Below are 15,576 nucleotides of genomic sequence, written 5' to 3'. Positions count from 1 at the left end.
TCTTCTGCAGCTCTGTCTCTCTTTTAAACATGATCTCCTGTTATGACATGGTTACTGTCGATGTCAGCCATGCTCTGATTAGACACTTCCTCCTTTAGGCCAGTAGGACATCAGCTGTCACCTTCTGAATAGGCTGATGTTGATGTCACATGTCAGTCAATAACCAAACAATAATAGTAAATGGAAGGAGTATTTCAGTGGACAATGGCTTTGAATATTTTTAAATAAAGTATTCTATATCTATTGATGGTTCTGTTGATTGGTTGGTTGATGCACGACTTTGGTCCTGACTGAAGTATCTCAAAAACTAATGGATTGATTTCCAGAAAACCTTGTACAGACATTCATGGTGCCCAGAGGAAAATCCGCCTGATTTTAAGGATACAATGACTTTTCCACTAGTGCTACCATGAGGTTGACATTTTTAATTTTAAATGCCATGTCTCAACAACTATTTGATGGATAACCATTCGATTTTTGGTACAAATGATCATGCCCCTCTTAGGACGAATTGTATTAACTTTGGTGATCGCTCAACTTTAATCAGTAAGTTTCAGTTATTCCAAATTATGGCTGCATACTTGCAAAACATTCCCATCAGTGAAAAAAAAGAAAACATCCAAAGTATAGCAGGGGAAGCTGTATGACATTACAAAACAAACAAAACCCTTTCTGCTGCTATTGAAGTTAAACTACAAGTATAACACATGAACTAAGTAGTGTTTCTTCTAAAATAGCGAGACAGTATGAGGTCAAATCAAACTTCACCTCAGGCTGAAACATGTGTGTCCATCTCATGGGTGCAATATCTATGGTAAGCAGCGGCTAAATTTGACTTGTACTTGCATGGGGCATTGAGGTCTACATGGCAGTATTTCTTACACTATGGGTCTGGCCCTTAATTGGATCACAGGTCTGTTTCTGGTAGGTCCTCACACGTCAAATACACCAGTTTGTTTTAATCAGCTCAGGTCTCAAAGCAAGACTCAATTTACACAATTTATGCCTGAGCTGAGAAGGTTTACTAAACCTGGCTATAAAAGTACGCTGTGTGTGAGTCCCTGTCAGCCTATATGGACTGTGCTACGGTGGCCAAGGCCAGCGACTGGTAGATCCACTGGGAGTGTAATAACAGATTAATGTGGCGTGCCAGGCCCCATGACCAGACGTGTTTGACGTTAATGCTCCACTGTATATTATCCAGCTTGCAGAAATGTTGGATGTGAGCGATGGGATCCAAGGACAGGGATGTTTAGGTACTAATTACCAAACAGCAAGGCACAAGTCTCGCTCCATATTTCCTTACTTCTGTGGAAACACTAGGCAGGCTCCATTTATTTTCTTTGACTGTTGTTTCTGGCAAGGCCGTGTCTCAGTAAACACCACTCGCCCACCATTGTAAATCCGACAGGCGCAGATCTTTCAAGTTAGACTCCTTTGAGGAAAAATGGAGACAGATCGGATGGCGGCGCTCGGGTTTTCCGTCTTAATGAGAGAGTGGAGAAGAGGGATGGCGTTTGATCCCTGGCATGGAAGCCTCTATTTAAGCCTGTCAACGGTCATCACTCTCTCTCTCTACTTCTTTCTCTCTTCCTCAGTCTCTCTCTCTTGCTGTTATGGATGAAGAAACAGACCTGCACCACTGGATTTGATCAACTCAGTCAGGCACACTTAACCCTTTTCAGGACCAGGATCCAGGCACCTTTGGTATCACTCAGACAAAACTGTTCACCTCTGTCTTCATGACAACCTAAAGAGTATCAGTGTTGATTGATCACCTAGCGGGAAAAGAAAAGGCAGAAGCAGATCTGTGAAAATATTATTTTATTTGTAGAGCTTCGCAATGAGCAAGCCTCTCAGTCATCATGCTCCAATTTCATATCATATGTTTGTCCAAACCACACAAGAGCCTTATGGTTCTTCAAGGAAGTCTCGCTATAGTTGCAGCCTGACATCAAGCCAAAGACGATAAGCCCCAAGACAAATTTCCATCCTCCTCTGCGTGGACAATGAAACTTTTGAACTTGAACTTTTAGGCTCTGGATGTTGATCGACTCCTCAGAGCGGAGGAAATGTCTCTTTGATGAAGGGCTGGAGGGCAGGGCTCCTGACCATTGTGGACCTGGCCTGGAAGACGCTTTTCATCGCAGCACTAATGGCTCTACCTAATCAGGCCTGATTGGGCTGCTAAATAAATACTCTCTCCATCCATAATATCATGTGTAACTTAAGACAAAATCAATACCTAGACTGAACACTAATAGCTCAGGGCAAAACAAATGTCTCAGCTCTGGCTGCAATACATTTTTCATAATGAGTCCATCAGTGACATTGGCATGGATTTTTGATACTTCCAAATAAAGGCACATAGTTGAGGCAGCTGGTTTTTCATATCTTAAAAAGAAGCTCTATATCAGCAACACATATCAACACAGAAAGAGATTCATGCATGCAAACAACTCAGAAGCAAGCTTCATTTTGAGCTACAGATGCCCTCGTCAGCTAATTTTTCTTCTCTCTGTACTAACGTCATTGAGCATATCAAAGTATTTCTTAAATTAATCCTCTATTACTTTCTCTTAAAATCAATCTTTCATAAGCAGGAGTGATTTTTTTTTTAAAGAAATGTTAAGCTCAAGGAAACAAAACTACTACAGCAACACCAATTGAATGACAATCAAAATGAATCTGCAGATTGCAACAGTCATATTCAGCAAACAATTAGCATCAGTCATCAATCGTAGATGAATCAAGGTGTCTCCCGGGAGCCAGAGCTCAATAATAAACACTGGAGTCAGACTAGACTTCTGTGGGCTTAGGAATAAATAAAGTGAACGACCCTGACATCAGCAGCTAGTAAAATGTTTGGCCGTGTGGACCGGTGGAGTACGTATGAAAGGGAGCTTTGTGTTATGAGAAATAAATACAGACAGACACAATCATGTTTGAGTTGAAAAGTGTTATGTCACAGCAGCAGAATTTAAATCTGGTTTGGAACTTGTGAATAAAGTTAAATATGCTTGATTTATCTTCCGCTCCACTTCTCTTTTGCCATGTCTGTTTCTGTGATTGCAAAACCATATACACTATGTACTGAATCTCTGAAATCCATCACATCTGGAGTTGCAAAGCAACATGAGCAATCCTTCAACGCAGACATCTGCGCCGAAGGGACTCCAACATCTGACCTTTTTATTGTGACAGTGAAAAATCGCAGGCTCCTGAAAATGCCACTGATGAAGACTCAAGAGGACAGTCACATGCATGTTTGAAAGTGATGTTTTTGTGCAGTGTGTTGCTAGTTTATTTTGTTTCAGCTTGGGTCAGCAACCGAGTTACTTGGCCAGTCTCCTCGCCACGTCTTTGTAGGCGGTCTCGATCTCAGAGTCGGCGGCGCAGGTGTTAGTGAACTCGTCACGTGTGTAGGCGTTCTTCAGGTACCGCCACACCCCCGTCATTTCTGAGGGGATGTCGTAGTTACGGTACTTCTTAGCAACAACCTAGAAAAGAAGGAAAGGTTTTAAGTTTAACATGAATTAAAGTTAACTTAAAGTATAATTCATCTAGTCACACATTTACAATCCACCCCAAAGAACTCAAATACAATCAATATGTTTCAGCAATTTGTGTTATTTTTTATGAAGTGTTTCAATTTACATTTTTTTCAACATGCCTTATCAACAGCTTTTAAATTAAAGAAGAAATAATTGTCAACAACCCTGAAGGTTTTTTTCTATGCAGTAAATGTTGAGGTAAATGAGCACATGATGACAGGAATGTCATTCATTTTGCATATTACTGGTCAAATACAGGACAAAAAAATGTTGACCTGATGATGGCACTAGATGACAAGTTATGGGATCACAGGAGTTATTTGGGTTACACTGTCTAGGAACCACATATGTCTGTTCCTAATTTCCTGTTAATCCATAAGCAGATGTTGAAACATTTCACTGGATAAGAGACTATGATCTGCTGGTGGCACTAGAGGAAGAGTCAGAGGATCACAAAAGTCATTAGGAGTCCTCTTCTGGGAACCATTAATATCTGTATCACATATGACGGTAATCCATCCAGTGAACACACTCCACAAAAATAATTGAATAAATAAAATAAACCTAATGGTGGTTTTAGAGTTAATGAAAGGGGATCACTAACATCATTAGTATGCATCCTCTGGGAACCATTCTTGTCTGCACAAAATGTCATGGTAATCAATCCTCCATTGTTGAGACATTTCAGTTTGGCCCAGAGCAGTTAGGCCGGCCAATCGACTAACATGACCATCTCTAGGGCCATGATGTTAGTGTGATTAAACATGCTGTGTCTTTGTGTGAATAGTTTGCTCCTCTCCCTTTACACTGGGCCATACTTTTTGCATGTTCAGTTGTTAGTTTAAGTCCAATTTTTCGATGTGAATCTATTAACTTGTCAGTCATGTTACACCGATAAAAGAAAGGAAGTTTAATTTAATATTATATTTTGTTGAAGGGCTTCAGTCCTATACTGTTTCAATTGTGTTTTCTGATGTTTCATTTATCAGTAATAGTGACAACAGGTGGGCATTATTAGGGGCTCTAAGCAGGTAGTGATCGGTCGCTGTCAGGTTAAAGGAGAAAGGGCAAAACTGCTCTGTAGTAAAAGACATAGGGTAAACTTGATTCCCTCATAGCTGTGTCAGTGTAATCATAGAAAAATAATTATCAGTATTAACAGAGAAATCCTACTTTAATGTTTGTTTGTTGCTCTGTAGGATATGCAAGCTTTGTATCAGTTTTAACGCTAACCTGAGCCTTTGGTAGGTAGCCTGTGATATTTATTTATATATTAGACCCGGGACTGCTGTTTATGAGAGGATTTATAGCCTTAATCATGGGTCTGTATCCATCCAAACACATCCAAGACAATATAAGTCAAATAATCATCTTTTTCTTAGTGTTACCCAGTATTTGTGTGTACGCTCCCTCTTTACCTTGACTATGTGCAGTTTAGGCAGCAGGTTGCAGTCTGCAAGAGTGAACTCGTTCCCATCCAGGAAGCTTCGGTTTGAGCCCTTCTCCTCCTCCATGCTGTCTGCATCAATCTCATCAGGCAAGGCGCTGTTCAGGTAGTCATCCAGCTTCTTCAAGGCCCTGCTCAAACCTTTCTCTAGCACTAAAGACACAATACATAAACACACATAAGCCTGGATACGATATTTGTACAGGGTAAGTGACTAAATCAAAACTATATATATATGCATGACCGTATGTTCACAACCTTTGGATACCTCAGTACAGAAGGGAAAGATTTGTTCTTGCTGGCACTGAATAATCTCACTAGGTGGCAGCAAAATAAACTCAATGAGTCAAAGCCTCAAACACTGGACTCTGCTACTACCTAGTGGAGGAATGTCATAATGGCAGTCATATATTATTTCGTCTTGTTCTACAGAGTGTTTGTGTGCCTGTGAGTGTAAATGGCACAAAATGAGCAGCCCACCAGCGTTGGCCTCTGGTTTGGTGTTCTTAATGTAGGCTGAGAACTTGGCGAAGATGTCATTTCCAGCTGTGTTCGACTCTCTCTGCTTGGCCGACAGTTTGGGATACCTGAGCAGACGGGGGACAGAGGCAGGAGACACAGTCAGAGACGCAGACCAAACCATCTGGATAGCATTAACACCTGGGCTGGAGCTCAGCTCAGACTGAAAACATGTTACACACACTTGCACCGAGTTGGCCGCCCACCCCCTGAGCTTTCTCACACTAAAGTCCATTTATAATGTAAAAAACTTTACAGGCAATAAAAGAAAGATTTAGTTAATCTGACATTTTTCTCTGCAAGCGCTCACAGACAGGCTCTAACTTTCTCTGGGAATGACAATCACAAAAAAACATGTACCTGTCTTCCCTTTTTTAAAACAGGATGAATTCTCATTATATATCCTTTAATTTAGTTTCGTTTTCAAGATTAAAATGATTTTGCACCACCGGTGTGCAAAAAACACCTGAGACACACATAATGTATACCTAGATTTACAACCGCCATAAACAACAAAGTTATATGCATCATATCCGCTGACATCAGTCCTCTTCAAAAACAGCACATATTCATCTTTTATTGGCCTGAAATGTTTCCTGCCCTTTCAACAGTGCTGCTGAAACAAAATAAATCTAGCCAAGAGCAGCGTGTGTAGTCAGTGATATAATCTGATACTGTAAACTATGTGTTGTAAAAATATCCTGTTGAATTACTTCGGAGGAGAGAGAGTTTCCTCAAGAAACTCCTCAATCTTGTTGATATCGGTCTTGACCTCGCCGTCGAAGGTCAGGAAAGGAGGGTGCGTCCCTGGGGCCAGGTTGTGCAGATCTGCCGGCTTCCTGCAGAATACACATGAAGAGCAGTGTGCCATGAGGAACCCAGCGAGTGCATAAATGTATTTTTGTGTTGGCAGCTTACAACCCGGTATCCTAACCTCTTGAGGTCAACGGTGGTGACATTGAACACCACTCCTTTAAGCCAGAGGATCATGAAGAGGCGCTGAGAGAAGGGACAGTTGCCGATGCTTTCTCCATCATTGCCTGCCTGCACACACAAGATGACAAAAAACATGTCAGAAGCGGCTATTGTCTGAAAAATGATGATAGCGTTAAATGAAAACCTTATGGACACAGTCTCAACAAATAGTTTTACAAATGAACACAAGTCATTAATGTCAGGCTGCAGGACTGCAATGTTGTTGATATTCTGTTTGTCCTTTTTTTTAATGATGCTGCTCCTCATGCCTTTTAAATTGCCCCTCGGGGACAAATAAAGTGTTTTGTTTTGAATTGAATTGAATTGAATACTCTGCAGATGATTCTGTTATGTTCCATTTTGTGCTCATTTATGTAAAGCTCTCTTCATCTGTTAAATTGCTCATATTCCTCTACAAAGTGGTCAGAGCATGGGCTGAGCTTCAGATCTGAACTCCTGAAAGCTAGAAGGGATTAAATATCTTGCTTCAGGTCACAGATTTACAGTAAAGGATGGTCACCCTGCTTACTAAAACATCTTGCAGCTTTTTTCAAAAGGAGAGCTGTTGGGAAAATGTGTGACGCTTAGGTCACAGGATTGCAACCTTGATACTGACAATCAAATACTAATTCATATTTGGATTAGATTATTTTAACCTTTATTTGGTTCTTGAGAGAAGCATCATGGGTTGTACAAGTGTTATCGCAAACACACATACACATACTTACGTCATCCTTAAACCTCAGTTGCAGACTGATGATAAGGACAAAGAAGCAAACCTACACTAAGGAGACCTTCCAGCATTATAACCTGGCAGTAATTTTCTACTTGTTCTTAATAGTTTCCACGTAGATGTGGACATGTAACATAAGGAACACACTGGTGCTGTCAGGTGAAAGCATCTTACCAAATGCCAAAAAAAGAATATAAACGTATCTTTCACCTGTAGCTTTGCATTTATCCAAATGGTTTTTGAAATAAGCTCATCAATGGTACATTCTTTATTGAGGATGCAGCATGAAAACAACTAAACATCCAAATTGTAATTTTTTCCAGACTGCAAAACAACTGACAGAATCACTTCCTCTCCATCATATGCTTGTGTACATGCAGTGAGATCGAGTGTCGGCACGTACGGATACACAGCAGAGCACAGTGACACCTGATCCGCTGGCCCAGCTGAATTATACATAGTGATTCTATCACCTGGTTCACTGACCACCGGGGCACAGAGTGCAGGGTCAGACCTGCAGGCCTGCAGTTACAGAGAGACCAAAAACACACAACAAAATAAGTGCAGTGACCACAAGGTCAGTAGGTTGAGCAGAGATTTGATGAGTGGAGTGAGTCTCCCTCATTTAATTATTTGAATTAGAGTATCTAATAATTTTGGGCGGAAAAATATTGTGTGACAAGAGACCACAGCTGAATTTCTGTATGTGTATGCTTAACAACTTAACACAGTGAGCTAAAATATCATTATGCACAAAAGTATATAAATATTGGATAGGATAAGATGATCAGAGCCCATGTTTTATAAGGAAACAAATTAATTCCATTTTTACTATATAAAATATTACTATCTTTAGAGTAAACATCTTCAAATTGATGATACTACAATGTTAGAAAAATGCAAAATATGTTGTGAGCACCCACAGCACACGTGCCCAGTTGTGCACAGCTCCTAGCAAAGACCAGAAAACAGAAATGTCGGTCTAAAAGTAGCTGAGCCAACTGTATGCACGCCAGCCATTGATGCTCAGTTCTGTCATGCTGCCCGAGTGCATGTGATGCTTCTGTCAGTGCATTGTTATGGCTAGCCTCAGCGGCACGGTGGTAACACAATACACAGCAGATAATAGCCAATCAACATCTAGAACATGGAGGACAAAAGCCCGTCTAACAGAACTGCAGGCCTGCTGAGTGATCTGATGATGAGAGGGATGCAATGCTGCTTCATATAATCCATCACATATGTATCTTACCACACATTTGAAAGAAAATATATAATTACCGAGACAGTTTATACAAAACAATTCCTCATGTTTTTGTGTTCCTTGTGTATATACATTTGTTTGTAATGCATTAATGCTGCAATATTTGGTCATTAACTCTTTCAACTCATCGCTACAAATACAGTTCAACAGAAAGATCAGATAACGAGGCTTAGAGTAATAATTGGAGTAAATTATATGTTGCTGTTCCAATTGCCGTGTGCAGTTTTTCTCTCTAAAGTACTTTATGGAAACTATTTAAATGTTTTTTGTTAAACTGAACTTGTGCAATTTGTCCAATAAGTACCATGTTCTCCAAATTCCTGAGCTTCATTATAGCAAGCCACTACAATTGTTTGAATTCATAAACTTCTGATTTTTATCACATTACAAACACAATGACATTTTTCCGCTTCTTTGAAGAAATTGTAGGCAAACTATGTTTTACAGGTCAGTCTCTTGCATCTGAAAGTTATTTATCAGAGCTATAATTGGGTAGCTCATGTTGCTTCATGCTTTTCTAAAATATATTTAGATATTTTTTTGCTCCTTAAGTGGAAAAAAGAACAGCAGGCCACAGAATGCTTCAATAACCCAAAAATGACATATTGAACAGGTTGTCTGTAACTTCTGTGTGGGGATGAGGGCGTTAAAGGAGGTGCAGCCATGCAGGATTAATCTCTGTCCATCTAGGTCACATCTCAGATGGCAGGTAAAAATATTATCAGCATTGCAGCTACTATGGAAAACCACTCTAAATGCAAGATTTGTGCATCAGAGTGGATTTACATGTCACTTTAATAGAGCCAACAGTAAGCTTGGTTGCATTAAGCAAAACATTTATTAAAATAGCAACAGTTTGGAACTTCTAGCCAAACGTAAAACAAAACATATGTTGCGGATTTAGTTTGAGTTGTATTGAGAGATCAAAATATCTATCACAGTATTTTTCTGTTTTACAGAGGAATATTGTGAATGGTGATGCAAGCTGAGCATTTTGTCAGTGCTGTTGAACTTTCAGTTACCAAGCTGATCGGTTTCCTAGGAGCTGGATTGGCTGAAATCAGCCTTCACACTGTCTAATTGGGTCAGTGCATCCAGGCAGCACATCACAGAAGCTTCCACTTCACCTGCCTTAGGTACATTCATCTGGCTCTAACATTTCTCAGGGGGCCTCTATAGAGAGCAAAACAACACGGCTGTATCGGCTAAAGGTGGCACTTGCAGATGCAGACAAAAATAATCCCAGGAATACTTGAATATGAAAGATACAGTGGTTGATTTAGTGGGATGTGAGTGAAAAATTACTTTATTTAATTTCCAAGAGAATTATCCCACCATGCACTGCTGAATAAAATCTAAAAACAGCATCTTAGCCAATTAAAATTCAAGCTATATAAAAGTGTGACTGCATCTTAAGTATGAGATGAAGTAATGGTACCACAGCAGTGTCTGGTGCGAGCTGTCACTGACACAACAATCCTGGGTCAACAGAGCACAGTGTGCCAGTGCTGTAACTTTACCTCTGCTATTGGGTTACATGGACTTTCCACAACACATCGCAGTACTGATGCTACACTGAAAATCCTGCTATTATACTGCCTCTATCTTTCATCAAAACTGAACTTTTAAAATACACTGAAATACTTGTCTCTGTCTTACCTTGACAAAAAGTTCGATATCAGGGTCTCTGTCTTGACCGTTAGCGGACATGGTGCTTGGTTCTGGCTATCACCTTTTCTTTTTCTAAACTACAGTCCTTTAATAATCCTTAGAGGTCTACATCCTCTAGAAAAAGAGGAAAAAAGCTGAGATATCCCACTGAGATTATCCAGTGATCCCTCACACCCTAAAGAAGCTGTCTTGGTTCTATTCCCCCTCAGTTTCAAGTCCCCAATTCAAGATTTCCATCAATTTCTGGTCTTGTAGAGGCAGTTGTCTTCGTTGTTCATGTCCTGCAGGAGAGGCTGAGAGTTGAACCAGGTGGCAGGTACAGCCACACGCTCTGATTTAGACACAGATGGGGAGCACAGCAAGCTCTCACTGCCACAAAGTAGAAAACAGGTGTCAGTCTATACCAGGGGGTGGAGCCCCATCTCTCTCTCTTCCCAACACTGATACCTCAACCCCCCCCCCCCCACCTCCCCATTCCTCCACACCCCCTCCTCCATCTCATCATCTCTTATCTCTTCCCTTTCTTCCAACTTTGATAACCTCACTGTTATTTTTCCCATCATCACATCTTTTCTTTGCTTTTTGTCCCCCATAAGATGTTTCTAAAAACACATCAGAAAACTTTTGTATCACCACTCTCAAGTAATCTTATTAAATTCCTTTAAAATAAAAGGAAGGATGATATTTTTGTGTCACTTTGAGTTTCTGTGGCTATCTGTGTCAGTATGTCTCATTCATATTTAATCCTTCTCACACTTGCTTGACTCTGGCAGAATAAGTCAGGCTATATTTGAGAGAAGACTCCTGCGTTAATTATTAATGGCTGTCATTGGTTTTAATGCATGAATTGAACAAAAAGGGGCTATATAGGGTGACTGTGAAAAAATCTTCATCGGCACACGTTGAGTGGCACTCACTAATTGCCTCTCTAGGAAAGGCATAGAGATATATTGGGAAATGTACCCAAAAAATGACTCAACTGAGAATCTGCAAGCCAGATAAATGCAGAAAGACAGACAGAGAAAAAAAGAGATGAGGAGGCTAGAGCTAATTTTTCTCTTTTTGTTTTACTGTTTCTATTTATAGAGCAGCTCCCTCTCCTGGCAGTCCTACCAACATGCAACACAGACCAATTACTGGGGTGAATGTGGAAGAAAGAGTTCATCATCAGTGTTCATGAATAAAACTGTTGTTTCTAAATGAGTTATTTTAGGTTTTGGGGGAGTGGAGTTGATTTGTGTAGGCCTTAATCAAAGTCTCAATAGGCTTCACAGCAAGAACCTGATGAAAGCAATACATGATAATGACTTCTCCCAATATTTGCAGCATCTTTCACCACCATAGACTTCAGAGGACAATAAATGTATGATCATTAATGTGGTAGTTCTAAATTTGGGAAATATGCTTATTTGCTTTCTTGCCAAGAGATAGAGGAAGAGTTCGATACCAGTCTCACAGCGAGTTAGTTTATCTTAGCATAAAGACTAGAAATAGGGGGAGATATCTAGCCTGGATTCATCCGAATGCTAAGAAATTCTTCACACCTTTTGGCAGATTATATAACAGCAGTATCAAGAGTGAAAAGGGTGAATAAGTTAATTTCCCAAACATTCAAACTATTCATTTAAGGATTTCGAAATCTTTGATGGTAATATAATCGCTAAAGGTTGAGAAGAAATGGTTTGTATGTCCTCTTGAGAAAAAAAGAAGCTCAAATCACTGACTTGCTGGGCTAATAATTCACCCACAAATCAAACAGTAACAGATATTTTGTACCTTTCCGGAGCCAAGGTGGGGAGGGAGTGTTTGAACTCTTCTCCACTCTTGCTACGACCCCATAATATTTTCAGTACAAGAATTATTTACATTTTGTTCATTCTCTCTGTGATGCATAATGAACATTATATCACGGTCGTCCAAATTTTCACAATGACTACTAGATCATCTTATGTAGCAAGTGTTATCTTGGACATAGTTTTCCATGTCTAAGTATGCCATACTATTGTATAACATAGAAACATTTGGTTTAAATGCCCTCTGTGATAGTAGGTGAAACCTATTCTCTAGTGGCTTCCTTTATCACAGAGAGCAGGGGAGGGGTCTCGTAAGCTTTCAGCACAGATAGATGATCTCCTAACTCTACTCCCTACTTTTATTGCACAGCATGGTTTACTTTATGGGAACTGTTGATGATTGAACTGTTGGGAAATCCGCCTGCATGGTTGGATTCACTCAAATAGAAAGGACAGATAGTGGATGGTGGGCGGGCTGGTATGTGGAGTAGGGGCCAAGTATGTTGTCATTTTCGTGGAGAACTATGGTCCGTGTTTATCATAATCGTGATATAATGACATCCAGATAGTATATCTGTGTGTAAAACGTGCTCTTGTCCTTTTGTACTGTAAATGTGTTATTGCTCTGGGGCTCCCAGTGAACTCCCAAATCACCAGAGTTGTTTCTAATTATCAAGAACATGTCTAAAGGTCAGCTACAAGGACGGGTATTTTCTAGACTAGAAGAATAAGGTTTTGTATGACTTGATAAAAGACATAACACTCATTTATTATTTCTACTTCCAATTTTCCCTTGGCAAAAGTCATTACAATGAACATTCAATATGTTGTTATGATAATGCAATATTCATGAAATGGAACAAAATATTGTTGGCTTTGGCAAAGTTAGAAGCTAATACTTTTTCTGGAATTTGCTCCAGTCCTCCCCACAACTGTTGGAAGGATTATTTTAAGAACTCGTCATCCGAGTCAGATTGTAGCAATTATTTTTCTTCATTTGCAACGCCACTGTTTTGATTGCATACATAAATTTTTATCCGACAATGGCAAAAAAAAAAAAAAAGACAGGACAGCTATTAAACTTCGTACAACCTACTTCACCAGTTTTTCAAAGGTTTCAGACAGAACTCCTTGAGTCCAATCTACAGGGTCTCAATCTCTGTTTCCCAATCAGCAAAGTGACCCCTGCATGTACTGATAGTACACCTTACACACTTCCTCTATCAGAGACGCAGCAAAAACACACAGTTGGGATTTACTCAAGCATGGAGTTCACCCCTGGTTTCCATGGCCCCACAGTAGACGAGTTAATTATTACATCAGACTGCCTTCAGATTAAATTCACTAACAAAGGCTCTGATACACAGAGACCACCGCTTCTGTGACATTTCTGCCTACCATCACTCTAGCTAATTAATAGGCTATAATTTTATTCTATGTGTCAGTTAATATAGTATTTACGCCACTAAACCATTATGTTGTCAAACTTTTTATAGACAATTTCATTCAAGTTTTGATTTTCATATTTTAAAATGTCCTTTTCTTATAGAGCATGTTCTTAATATGATCAACACAAGGGATGGTTGGTTTTATTAGCAGGTAATGGATTAATTTCATTCAGATTTGAACTGTGAGTGTGAAATGCCATTTCCACTGCTTGAGATTATGTTATACAATTACTATCACATATCTTTATTATAATGAATAGAAAACCTTTAGATACAACTCCTTATGAAGAGCCTATTATTGTATCATAACCACATTCTGGGGGGTTTCAACAAATGGCCATGTCACTCACATCTACAAATTCAGACTAATCTACTGGATGGGGTTGCCCATAAATTGCATTATACGTTATGTCATGTATGCTCTATTGCAATACTGCTCAACTATATTTAAAGTAAAACACAACATCATGATATTCTTACATTTCGAGTATAGACAATATAAACAGTAGGAAATACTATCAGTATAATTGGTTTATTGTCATAATTGCCATCATTAAGCTGTAACATGGCTGGCTTAAATCCTAAATTATTTTTGCTCCACTCCAAAAAGAATTCATAATATGTTAAACTAGTCTGAACTTTTTCAGGGGCTAAATCAACCATAAAATACATGCTCACACCTTCCAGTGGGAATTAAAATATTCACTTCTGTTTTATGTCCCAACCTCAGTGAGGGAGACGCCTTTTGGCAAATCAGATGTGAAGTGCTGATTTCATCACTAATGTAAGTGAAAACCAACTTTATTGTAGCTGCTTTGTTTGAAGTCTCAAACTGAACAGAGAAGAAGTTGAGACGAACTGAAGCTTGACCTGCTGATCTGTATTCTTCTTACCTTGACAAACAGGGAGATTTCTGGCTGGTCCGGGTCTACTGGTGCAGCGCTGCTCTCATCCAGGCTGACATTCTCCAGACTGTTGAGGCTGTAGTCAACAGACTCCTCCGGGCTGGAGTCAGTACTGGGGAGGGTGTACGCCATCATCATCCCATCATCTGCGTTATCCTCCTCCAGGGTTTTCGGTTGGATCGGCGGGTCGTCGCACGGGTCTCCTGGGGACGCAGAAGACGCTGAGGAGGCAGAAGAGCGCCTGGATCCGGAATGCACCTCACCGTTCACCTCCTCCACCTGTACCTCCACTGCAGGCTTTGGCTCCATCTGTAGCTCTTCGGTCTTGAGCTCTTCAGCCTTCATCTCTTCGGCCTTCACCTCTTCGGTCTTCGCCTCTTCGGTCTGGACCTCTTCGGCTTTCACCTCTTCGGTCTGGACCTCTTCGGCCTTCACCTCTTCGGTCTTGACCTCTTCGGCCTTCACCTCCTCGGTCTTCAATTCTTCGGCATTCACCTCTTCCCTTTCCTCTGTCACTTTCTCAGGTTTGGCCTCATCGTCAACGGAAGAGGAAGAGCAGCTGTGTTTGTCCTCGTCTCTTGTGTCCATATAGTCCGGCGAGCCTCGCTCAGCCTCCGCAGAGGCGTGGACCTGCACATCGCTGCACAGCTGTTCACCTGAGCTCTCACATGTGGGCTCTCGATCGGGGCTCTCAGCTCCATCGCGGCGCTCTTCATGCACGGCTCCCTCATCCACTGTTTCATGCGTGTTTTCCATGTTTGCTGGTGTTTTTTTTTTTTTTTTTTTTTGACAGACTTGGGGTTTAACGTGGAGGAGGAGAGCTGTTGAAGTGGTGGCACACGGTCCGCCTGCCTCTGACTGACTAAACGCTTGAGCAAATGCCAGCGATAACTCATAAAAGACCTTTGATCCTGCGAGTTAACAGGTGATTTATGCAGAGGCCTATCCCTTCAATGACATTGTGGGAAGGAGGAGGGGATTTCATTTTAAGCGAGTGCCCTAAGCACACCTTAATGGTTAAATTTATATTCTTGTAAATATGTCTATTCTTCCAAGTTATCAAGCCCTGTTCTATTCCACACTATAAAATAATAAACGAAGTCTACATTTCAAGGCAACAAACTCCAATAAAAGTTATTTGGACAACTTTCTTTCCACAAGTTTTGCCTTTAGGTTCGTCCAACATTCATTTGTTATATTATTCCATATTAACAGACGTTTCTTGTAATAAATCACCAAGACTCTTTCACTCTTTTGGAAAGCAAGA

The 15,576-nt window shown here is 40.3% G+C and overlaps 1 protein-coding gene across 11 annotated transcripts; it reads right to left on the bottom strand.

Moving 5' to 3' along the window:
- Positions 1-1,807: 1,807 nt before the first annotated feature.
- On the bottom strand, positions 1,808-15,185 carry clic5b (chloride intracellular channel 5b). 11 transcript variants are annotated; one of them, XM_053336601.1, is made up of 8 exons: positions 14,805-15,185; positions 14,730-14,774; positions 14,298-14,699; positions 6,455-6,564; positions 6,234-6,359; positions 5,482-5,588; positions 4,973-5,154; positions 1,808-3,500 (listed from the first exon to the last, which is right to left on the bottom strand). In XM_053336601.1, exons 1-8 carry the CDS (start codon positions 15,063-15,065, stop codon positions 3,336-3,338), a joined length of 1,398 nt encoding a protein of 465 aa, XP_053192576.1. In that variant the 5' UTR covers positions 15,066-15,185; the 3' UTR covers positions 1,808-3,335. The 11 variants fall into 11 exon arrangements, with proteins under 11 accessions (XP_053192576.1, XP_053192578.1, XP_053192573.1 ...); XM_053336603.1 differs by having other exon boundaries at positions 14,730-14,759; XM_053336598.1 differs by having other exon boundaries at positions 14,730-15,185.
- Between the last annotated feature and the right edge of the window lie 391 nt (positions 15,186-15,576).

Source organism: Scomber japonicus, chromosome 17 (assembly GCF_027409825.1).
Source record: "Scomber japonicus isolate fScoJap1 chromosome 17, fScoJap1.pri, whole genome shotgun sequence".
Taxonomy (NCBI): Eukaryota; Metazoa; Chordata; class Actinopteri; order Scombriformes; family Scombridae; genus Scomber; species Scomber japonicus.
This window is presented reverse-complemented; position numbering and strand designations above follow the sequence as displayed.

Bases quoted from the DNA above. Each gene is read 5' to 3' on its own strand.
- clic5b (XM_053336597.1), bottom strand. From the start codon at position 15,065: ATGGAAAACACGCATGAAACAGTGGATGAGGGAGCCGTGCATGAAGAG. The intron at 5,589-6,233 runs GTAATTCAACAG...CCGTCTGCTCAG, and splicing joins GAAACTCTCTCTCCTCCGAA to GTATCCCAAACTGTCGGCCA. The intron at 3,501-4,972 runs GTAAAGAGGGAG...CTTCTTTTCTAG, and splicing joins CTAAACTGCACATAGTCAAG to GTTGTTGCTAAGAAGTACCG.